Here is an 11341-nt window from a genome sequence, read left to right as displayed (position 1 = left end):
TTGTTGTGCTTTCTGAATTGTTATTTTGTTTTTTAGACTTGCATTTACGTTTGTAATTTGTTATTTTGTTTTCAGAATTGTGATTTGCTTTGCACTTCTCGGCCACCGTAAAAAAGTGATTGGATCTGCTAAATGAATAATTGTAAATATTACATACTTTACAACTTTTGTTAATTTAACATTTTGATTGCTAATCCTGTATGTGAAAACCCTGTCCCCTTATTATCACATGGACAAAGAAATACAGAAAAAAAAATATTTGCAGAACCCAAAATATGGGCATAAATAAATATCGATATTAGCTACTGCTCCTCTGCATATTGTTCTGAAGAATTCCAATATTGCAAATTCAGCATGAATTGTTTGCTCGTTATCATTGTATTCAGAGTAGCAGTTGGTAAACATCTTTTTCCTTTTTCACATCTACTCTAAAAGTCATTTAATCAAAAAATTATCCTTTTTCTTTTTACATTGTGTTGTACTGGTTCTGCAGGCACGGCTGCCAGTAAAATGGATGTCACCTGAAAGCATATTTGAATGTCTTTACACCGTACAGAGTGATGTCTGGTCATACGGTGTGCTTTTGTGGGAGATCCTTTCCCTGGGTAGGTGAATTGACTTGTTTAACCTATTTTTTATATGTAAAAAAAAAAAAAACTGAAAACAAAAAATTCTATAAATAGGATTTCATGAAGGCATTTTGTTGGTGTTACTGTGTTTTCTGTTTTTAGGTATGAGTCCTTATCCCAATGTTGTAATTGATGCACAGTTCTATAAGATGATTAAAGACGGTTATCACATGCCACAACCAGATTTTGCCCCTCATGAAATGTGAGCTTAAAAGCATTTATACATTTTTGGGAAAGAAATAATAAGCAAATCTATATACATCAAGTGACTTGACCTCCTGTAGGTACACAATAATGAAAATGTGCTGGAGCCTGGAACCAACTCAGCGTCCGACTTTTGCCAACATCAGAGAACTTATTGCAAAGTTACTGCCAAATCCACCCAGCGAGGTGAGACACACTGTTAGAACCATTTCCTCTGTTGTAAAAGCAAGCAAAATGTAATCAGTTTTCTTGTATTTATCATTTGATCTTGTATTTTGCCAGAATGTAGTTTGGACTCCTTGCATAACTAGGAATGTTAACTTGTTAGCGCAATAAGTAAAAAAAAAAAGATATATATTTTACCTTATGCCTTTAACACATTTATGCAACTTGACATTATGATTGTGTTAATGTAATGTTCAGCATGATTTCTAAAAATATATTTTTTAGACCAATAAAGACCACAGAACTCAATAATTACACATCTGTTACTGATTACAGATTACACTGTGAAAATTGTAGTTAGTAGGTTACTCATTTGAGGTATTTTATGTATTTTGACTACTTTTTTAGTTTACGTTTTATCAAACTTGTTTTAAACCTACCATTAAACGTAACATATTGATATAAAAAAAGAAAATATATTCCATTTTTTTTATTTTAACATCATAAAATGCATTAAACATTACATTAGTGAGTTGATAAATTAATATTAACTTCCTCAGAGATAAATATTATAATATTAAAATATAGTAAATATTTTATTTTAAGGGTTTTGGCTGACAAAAACGGTTGGGAAACCCTGCATTACATGAACAAATATTAATAAACATGAAAACAGGTTTGGTTTTTCTTCCAGTAACCAATAATCAACAGTTACTAACTGGATATTATGATGATATTGTGTTTCTATACATCACCAGTATTTAGTAACTTGCATAATTATTTTTCATATGTGGTCTAATTGCTTGAGAAGTACTTTTCCCCCCTCAAATTCAGAAGCATGGTTTGCAAATTTATTTACATGAAAAGGACATTTTAAAAGAGAAAAAAAGAAGAATTAGAGAATGAATAAATTATGAATAATTTACTGCCATTGTGTAAATAATATGCAATCATGTAATCAATAAAAAAGTAAATGTATTCTTTTTTGAGCATTATGAGCATTTTAAAATGTAATCTAATTACAAGTATTACAAGTATTACAAGTACGTAATCCAGATTAGATATAATCAGTTACTACCCAACACTGTACAGAGGCAATGTACATACACAACTTTACTGGAAGACAAATTCAAATGAGTTATGCTGTACTTCCCATAGCGTTGTATGCAATCATACAACCGTAGTAATACCTTATCAATACATATGAACAGCTACAACACATAATTGAACAGCTGTATTAATGCAGGACGTAAAAGCATCTTCTCCTTTTCCCCCCTCAAATTCAGAAGCATGGTTTGCAAATTTATTTACATGAAAAGGACATTTTAAAAGAGAAAAAAAGAAGAATTAGAGAATGAATAAATTATGAATAATTTACTGCCATTGTGTAAATAATATGCAATCATGTAATCAATAAAAAAGTAAATGTATTCTTTTTTGAGCATTATGAGCATTTTAAAATGTAATCTAATTACAAGTATTACAAGTATTACAAGTACGTAATCCAGATTAGATATAATCAGTTACTACCCAACACTGTACAGAGGCAATGTACATACACAACTTTACTGGAAGACAAATTAAAATGAGTTATGCTGTACTTCCCATAGCGCTGTATGCAATCATACAACCATAGTAATACCTTATCAATACATATGAACAGCTACAACACATAATTGAACAGCTGTATTAATGCAGGACGTAAAAGCATCTTCTCTTCAGCAGAACAATGAAGACATGTATCCAGAGTTTCAGAGGCACCTGATGAAAAACCAGTGTGACACAGAGTCCGTCTGCAGAGACGAGGGCCAGCCTTTAATGACGAGAAGTTTGACCTAACATATGAAACTCAAACAAACTCTGACAGAAAAGGCCTTTCAATTTTTCATGTCTGTATGTAGAAGTAGAGCTAACACGATGAGCAGAATTTCTATATACTGCTATGTATTTTGTCTTTTCAATGGTGAATTTGTAAAATCATGCTGTATCATTTTGTGATTCTTTTATAGCAGATCATTTTCCTGATAGCCCACACACCACATACATACATCTGCATTTACATCTGCAAGACGTAGTTTATTAGAGTGTTTGCTCATCTGCAATATGTCTATATGACGTTTCCTATCAGATGTCAAACAGACGTTTAGAAGATGTCTTTTGTTTGTTTATGTTTTAGAATGTATGTAAAACTGACATCTTAGAGACGTCTATCAGATGTTTGTACGCAGCAGATGCTTTCCAGATGAAGAGATCTTTAACTGACGTCTTGCAGACGTACGTGTGCTATCTGGGTTAGTTTGTTTTTACCAACTTTTTAAAACTATGGCAGCTAACGCTTTATCAAGCATATTTTCTACTGTACTTCTGTTTTCAAATGTTTATTCTTTATTTGTGACATTTATTGTTTTTGTTTGCTTTGTAGATGCAGCAACTGTTTTTATTTTTTATGCATGTCACTGATTGTAATTTATATCTGGAACCAGTAAAACATAAGTAAACTACAGTAACATTTCATTAATTTGTCTTTCAAACTGCAAGTACATAGCATATACGTTTTAAGCATTTCTAAATAAATCTGGGGAAAAAATAATAAGTGCGCCACAATTTTGGTAGCCCCATGTGAGTAAAAAATCTAACTGAAGTACATTTCTTTTCATATTGTACATTACGTTCACCTTAGGTATTAAGATTCTAAACACTAGTGGAAAAAATAACATGATTTTCCGTTTCACTTGGATATAAATATGAGGTGACACAGGCTAATTTCCTATACTCATTCATCTTACAGAAAAACCTGAGTATAGAGTAGCAAATGATGTGCAATGCAAGGCTGTTGAGCTGCACAAATCAGGAAATGGCTTAAACTCATCTATTAGGTCAATATTTAGTTAGTTTAAATCACCTGGAGACTTTAGGAATCGCGGACATGTGTCTATATTGACCTCATCTACAGTAAAAAGGATGGTTTGAGTGACCAAACATTGTCCAAAGAGCAAAGCTGGATAATTTCAGACGTTAACTGAGTTTTAAAATTGTTAGAGAAAGTTGTCATCAAACAACAAGCTCAAGCACATAACGTTGCCAAACCTTACTGTATCTTTAATGCGACAGTTTGCTGCCCACTGCTCCGGGTGTGTGTTCACAGTGTGTGTGTGTGTGTGTTCACTCACTGCTGTGTGTGTGCGCTTGGATGGGTTAAATGCAGAGCACAAGTTCTGAGTATGGGACAACATACTTGGTCACACGTTCTATGGTCAGATAAGAATAAAAGCTTTTTGGAAAAAGGCTGTTTTACTGGTAACGCCAAAGTAATGGCAAGAAGTATGTAAATAGCATTGAAGAGGTTTGCCTATGTCATGTAAACATTTGAATATACTTATCCATTACTTGAAAAATGCACCCTATGTTATGTATAATAATGAAGAGATATTAGAGGCTCTGTCTTAGCTTTGTGAGGTGTTGCAAGTAATTTGATGTAATTGAATGACTTCTGTGTGCAAGCAAATTCAAGTGAAGACTTACGCTTTTACTAGCCCGTCTTCTCTCATACCTCACTCTCTGTCTCCTGACCTTTAACCCAGGAAGTCAAACTGTCTTCCTCCACTGAATAAAATCATAACCCAGCGTTCCCCTCTGATGATCTCTCTGCTGCCTACTCCACAAGAAAAGGCCCCTCCTGTACTAAAAAGCATAGTATGTGTCTGTTTTGCTTTTGTTTCTAACTGTCTCTGGTGGTTGATTGTATCAACTTTCCTTTGCCTTTAGCTTTGGAATCCTTGGCAAGCCTTTGAGCCAGTTCAGCTCAGAGACACTGAAGCCTCATGGAGACCAGAGTGAAGAGGAGACTGAGAATGAGGAAGATGAGGGTAGTAACAACGCTGACCCACGCGTACACATCAGGAGTAACAAAACCTCTGTCACTGGCCAAAGATCGCTCACCACAGCTACAGACAAACGCATGCGCTCTAGTCGAGCTGACTCGTCGAGTCTCCAGAGCTACCACTGAAGCGGTGTCCTCAGTCACAGAATAAATCTGAAAAACACTTGAAACTGCCTTGTGTTGTTTGTGTGTTTTATATCATGCAATTTTCTTTTTTGTTGCCCTGGTAATTGTCCGCTGTGCTAATACATCAGTGTTGGCTAGAATTGTTAGCTGGGCCAGTGTGTGTTGTGATTGGCAGCACTCGGCGCCTGGTCGGGAATATATATATTGTAAATTATAATATTGTAAATTATTATTTACAAAATAGCAATTTAAAATGTGTTTTATACATAACTATATGCATATTAACTTTTGAGATAAAAATACTATTCAATTTGTAAATATTATTTATTATTTTATTTGAAAAGTAAGGGAAGTAACAGGAAAGAGGAGACAGTCATGACCAGATAAAGAGTAGGAAACAATGAATTAAATACTTCATATTATAGTAGCATTTAGCTGGATTTTGTAAACATTATCAAATACCAGAAACTAGAGAATGTGCAGGAAGATTAAAGAAATGGAAAGCATAGAAAGAACTGGAACATACTGGGGTGCGGTGGGAGTAAACAAGGCAGGAAATAGCCGAACTGTTTCCAAATAAAAACAGCATTAATGTTGCGAATATGACATGTTGCTCTGCGTAGGAGTTAATTAACTCCAGAAGAGGGCAGTAACGCAATATTAAGGATGCGAGCTGCCGGTAAAACCCAACGAAGAAGAAGAACTGGAAGAATTTTCCCCATAGTGCTGCTGCTAGGCTGCGATGAGCGATCGGTTTGTAAAACCAGGTAAGAGAGTATAGAAATAATAATACATGTTTATAAAACTTGTGATTTAGATCTTACGCGTGAAGAGTCGCGCTCGCAGCAGAAGTTCATGTTGTCATCACTGTGTTTCGTCGCTCTCATTCATTCCCACATACATTCATTTGGAAGTTTTCTTGACATTTCCTGGCAGTTGTAAACTATGACTAATGCAGAAAAGCGCGATAGAACAATAACCAACCTAATACTGACTGACTATTAAAGAAATGAGTGTTTCACATCTGACAGCTCATGTTCTGAGACGTGGCAGCTGCTCTGCTGTTAATTAAACGACATGCATACGAGTCTGGACATACCTTTCTAGATCTCAGCAGGGCTGTCAGGTTATTTAAATAATAAATAAATAAAATAAAATAAAAAATCCAGGCTAACCAGCCCAACAATTATTGCGACTCCCACCCAGGATAAAGAAAAATAGTGTTGCTTTAAACTCCTTTTAATGTTGTTAAAGCATTAAAAAAGTATCGCCCTCTATATCTTTTAATCCAAGGAAAATACATTCCATTGTCACATTTTAAGAAACTTCAAATATTTACAATAATAAAAAAAAAAAAACATTGACATTATAAATCTAAATGATTTGATCTCTAGTAGACTATTCCGTCCATATTTTGCCTAAATATAGGCTACTATAAAATTGTAAATTAATTTTCTTGCCCCTGAAATACATTTTTGAACGTATTTTTGTAAATGTTGAAACTAAATATATTTTCATTTTCAAAAATATATTTCATTAAGCTTCACTGAATACAGCATATATTTATCATATATGTTTAAAATACGTTTTGAAGAAAATTAGGCTTAAGCAGAGGTGGGTGGAGTTGGAGAGCTGGTGTTTGGGCCTGGGCATTTTTATGTGAAAAATGAAGAGAAATAATTTAGAGATTTGGTCATTTTTGGGGGAAAAAACCCTCTAGAGTGCATATTCATTACCGTGATATACCGCATTACCGAATACCGGCACAAGTCTAGGTTAGATACGGTATGCGAGGGTCCGCGCTCACTCATAATGTTGCTTTTTGCGCAGGTAATCAGGAGCACGGATGGAACGACCCACCGCAGTTTTCATATGGCTTACAGAAGGATTCAGGTGGACTAAAACGAAATGTTCTCAACAAGAGAGTGCATGCGCCCCAATTCACAGGTCAAGCTCATCTCACTGTTAAATGTGATCGTCTGTCTTGATTCACCTGTTAAATGTTTGCAGCAAATGACAAATTGTATCTTTGCCCAACTGTTGTACTGTATGGACAACTCAGTTTTAAAGTTGGTTGCATGACGATTTTTAGTTGTCCTTTATTGATTGATTGATTGAACGATTACCTCTATTTATTGGTATTGCAAAACCTTTTTTTTTTTACTTGCTTTAACAAGTGTGTTTTTTATAATTGACACTGTTATAGTTTTTATTAATATTTAGAATTTTTATTTTTATATTTTCTGTTTTCATTATAGTTTTAGTATTATTATTATTATTATTATTATTTTTTTGTAATAAAAAAAAAAAATGTCTACATAGTTTAAATTTTTTTACAAAAGCACATGTGCAAATCAGACTGACCTGAATGTGGCAGATTTGTTTTCTTGCCGAAATGTTTAAGCATATGACCATTTGGGCTCTGGAGGAAATTTTATTCTAGCCATTACTGTTTAGAATATAAGCAAATATGTAAATTAGCTTATTATATGGCCTTCTGGGTGAATTTAAAAAAAATGTTAGTGTCTGTAAATGTGTCTTCCACAGAAAATACACATTACATTTCAAAGTTGCAAGTGTAAAAAAAAAAAAAAAAAAAAAAAAGATGCAAAAATGTAATGTTTTTGAGTGTAATTCATCTGTGACTTTACAACACTATAACACAAATTGATATGAACACAAAATGAATTATAAATGGTTTGTGTTCCCACTGTAGATTCTGGGTCAGAGATGCAGTCCCCACCAGTGACGAGGCTAACGCCGCCCCGGGGAATGAATCCTCCTCTGATGGACAGCAGCACCCCACCGTCCGTATGTTCAAAAACTCCCTCCGGTGGAAAGATGGAGGTGGTAGAGACAGAGCCATCCATTGAAGATGTGCAAGAACCGCTCTATGGGGTGTTGAATACATGCAGACATACTGTAAAGGTAAGGTCAATGTTGAAATGCTCAAACTGGTTGAGGTTCAAGAGCCTGTAAGGTTCAACCAGTGGGAAACAGACATAATGAAAATAAGTTTCAAAATAAAGATTTTTTGTTCAAGTTTTAACAATATAAAACAACCCATTTGACACAGGATTTATTGTGAATAAATGGAACCAGGGTTATTATAGTTGAACTAAAACCATACAAATTTTTACTTGAAATAAATGTTAACTGAAATCAAATAAAAAAAAAATATTTCAACTAGTTATCAATGCAACATTTCTCATTTTCATTTAATTTAAATTGATGCACTAAAAAAAACAAAAAAAGAAAATACATCTGTATAATAAGTTATATTTAAAAACAACAAAGACTAATAAAAATGACAAAAACACACTATAGATTTACTAAGATTTTAACTAAAATTAATAAAAGCAGAAAATATAAACTTAAAATGATTTCAAAAGCTATAATAGTATCTCAATGATAATAAAATAACACTAAATGGAACTAATGGATCAATCACATAACATACAACAAATATTTAAAGTTGTTACAAGGAAAAAAAAAATCTCACACCTTGTAAAATTCCAAACCCTATAAAGAATATTATAGTTATTAGAATTTTTTTTTTTTGCCATTATATTTATTTTTACTTGCTAGAGTGGAGAAATGGAAATTCATGTTCCTGTTGTTACCTTGTGTTGTCACTGATTTTTTTAGAAACAAATTTGTGATGATGTGGAAAGACGTCTGAAGCTTTTTGAGGACATGTGGAGAAGTGGAAATCTTTCTCCTTTGGTCAAACACAGGATGCATAGATTGTCCCAAGGTGAGTCTTTTTCAGTCTTCAGAGTTTCACCTTCACGCACTGGTTCTGTCGTAAGGAATTGCAAAAGAAGTTTTTAAAGGAGTCATGAAATGGAGAATGACAATGTTCTTGATATTTACACATATGAGAGGTTACTCAAGCTTCAACTGGATAGGCTAACAAAAGAATTAAAATGCAATCAATGACACTTACATCGTCATCGCATTTCGTGCGCCACTGATAAAGCTGCACGCCACTGATAAGGCTGAATGCAACGTTTTTGCATTCGAATGGATTTTTAATTTATTTTTTTTATTCAACGAATATTCGAAATTCAAAATTTTTTTTTGACAGCCCTAGTAAACAATGTGGAAAACGTAACGCATGACGTGCAAAAACGTCGCGTGACGCAGCTTGGATCGTGGTAATTACATGGCTGTCTATGGGAGGGTCAGAGAGCTCTCAGAATTCATCAAAAATATCTTAATTTGTGTTCCGAAGATGAACGGAGGTCTTACGGGTTTAGAACGACATGAGGGTGAGTAATTAATGACAGAATTTTCATTTTTGGGTGAACTAACCCTTTAATTTGTTTAGACTGCTGTGGTCCATCTTGATAAAAGTTGACAGAAGGAAAAACATGCTAGATGTGTTTTGTTTCAGACCTGAAAAGAAAAAACTGGGATGCAGCTGATGAGATCCACAGAGGCCTGATGGTGGATCATGTTGCTGAAGTCAGTCAGTGGATGGTGGGAGTCAAGCGTCTCATCGCTGAAGCTCGGAGCCTGAACCCAGAACAAATCAACAACTGCACCAATCCAGGCTCATGAGGACTGTGTGATGTCCATTCCTTTGAAAACCCATGTTGCTTTATATAAGTTGCCAAAGTGATGTATTAACTTATGTTAAGTTTTGAATAATCCACCTTTAAAAATGTACCCATTCTCATCAACATCCTCTAATATTACTTATTTTTTGTAGGGTGGTGCTGGGGAACAGTCTTACATTATTTTTCATCCTGATAGATTGAAAATAATGTAGGTATTAAGTATTACTACTGTGTATAAAAATCTGCTTTTAAAAAAAAGGTAATTGTCAATTACTTCAGCCAATTTAGCACACACACACACACACACGTATAATCTCAGTGGCTATCTTCGAATTTTCTCTTGAAAAAGCTGTCCATTATGATGTGCAATAAAATAGGCAAAAAACTAGCCTCAAACTGTTGTAGCCTTTATAACATGCATAGCTCAATACAACAAAAGTAAAAGCCTTCTTAGATGTAAATGCATTCCATGACATGTGCAATGACATTTAAGCCACACTTAAAATATTTAATTCTTGGTATTATATTAAAACAAAGAATACCAATATAGTACTATTAAAAAAAGAGACAAGTTTCTTGATTTTATACCAAGTTATTAAGATGAGCAAAAAGATGTTTTTCATATTTCCTAACCAGTAGGTGGCACTGTTCCTAAACTGCATTGGTACATCAGAATCAGAAAGAGCTTTATTGCCAAGTGTGCTTACACACACACACAAGGAATTTGTCTTGGTGACAGAAGCTTCCAGTACACAGGTTGACAAGTGACAAGACACAGATAACAAAATAAAAATTAGTGAGTAAAAATAAATCTGTAAAAAACAATAGACAAAGTGACAGTAAAGAGTATACTGTATGTAAAGATGTGCTATATACAGCTATATTCAGAACTAGGCATGTCAAGGAAACAAAATTTCACTGAAAGCTATTTTTTTGCGATATCAACCTCAAATTTGGAACACAACTAGATTAGATTTACATTATGGCTAGAGCTTTAGAGTAAAACATGTTTTGGAAAATATATTTTTTATTAAAATTTTGTGTGCATTCTTCATAATAAGAAAACTAAACTTCTAGAACTTTTTTCTTCTTCACATTTTTTTAAAACTTATTTCAGCAATAATCTATCAAGTGTCTTCTTTAAAAAGAGACCGAACTTAAGTCTGTGCTGAAAAGCATTCAAGATTTACAGGTCTATGCTCAAAACGTGATTAACAGGTAATAAATGGATTATATCTATTCCATAAATATAATTTAGTACCATAAATCCTCTACAGATACAAAATATTCAATAAAAGACATTATTGAAATAAAATATAGTAGCCTACATTAATTTCACTGAAATTAAAAAGCTTTGTGTCTCCCATCACTAGTGTAACCCCGTTTCATGCTGACTTTAATAGCAACATACACTCCTCAAAACGTGTCACCAACCGAGACTTTTTAAGATCATCGGCAACAAATACACAATGACAGCTACAACACTTTGTAAAGCACTTTTATTTATAAGCCCGGTTGCATTAGAGCCAAACTGCAAAAAGTACATTTTACTCAGAAAACAATATCGTACCCACCCACTTTTTGACAATAAAAACAGCATGCCTCAACAAAACACAGTATATACGTCAAAAACGATCAAAAGATGCTCTTAGGCCTTTCATAAACTGTGCTGAAACGATAAAGAAGACAAAAACATCAAAGAGGCCACAAAGCAACTCTCTTTCAGTAGCCGTTTACAATGAACCACGTTACTAGAAGACATAGAAAAGGTT

General features: G+C 33.8%; 2 protein-coding genes across 2 annotated transcripts in view; both read left to right on the top strand.

Moving 5' to 3' along the window:
* csf1rb (colony stimulating factor 1 receptor, b) overlaps positions 1-3096 on the top strand; it is a 39767-nt gene extending 36671 nt beyond the window's left edge. Inside the window, exons 18-21 of the mRNA XM_016522059.1 lie at positions 494-605; positions 732-831; positions 914-1019; positions 2724-3096. Of these exons, the coding sequence (XP_016377545.1) occupies positions 494-605; positions 732-831; positions 914-1019; positions 2724-2837 (432 nt within the window). The 3' untranslated portion in view covers positions 2838-3096. The remainder of the gene's footprint in view (positions 1-493; positions 606-731; positions 832-913; positions 1020-2723) is intronic.
* A 2601-nt stretch (positions 3097-5697) lies between these two features.
* Positions 5698-9944, top strand: sra1 (steroid receptor RNA activator 1). Its single transcript, XM_016522418.1, has 5 exons — positions 5698-5771; positions 6835-6951; positions 7721-7932; positions 8653-8761; positions 9404-9944. The coding sequence occupies exons 1-5, from the start codon at positions 5747-5749 to the stop codon at positions 9568-9570; spliced, it is 630 nt and encodes a 209-aa protein (XP_016377904.1). The 5' UTR covers positions 5698-5746; the 3' UTR covers positions 9571-9944.
* Positions 9945-11341: the final 1397 nt, after the last annotated feature.

This window comes from Sinocyclocheilus rhinocerous, unplaced genomic scaffold (assembly GCF_001515625.1).
Source record: "Sinocyclocheilus rhinocerous isolate Xijiao unplaced genomic scaffold, SAMN03320098_v1.1 scaffold1967, whole genome shotgun sequence".
Classification (NCBI taxonomy): domain Eukaryota; kingdom Metazoa; phylum Chordata; class Actinopteri; order Cypriniformes; family Cyprinidae; genus Sinocyclocheilus; species Sinocyclocheilus rhinocerous.
This window is presented reverse-complemented; position numbering and strand designations above follow the sequence as displayed.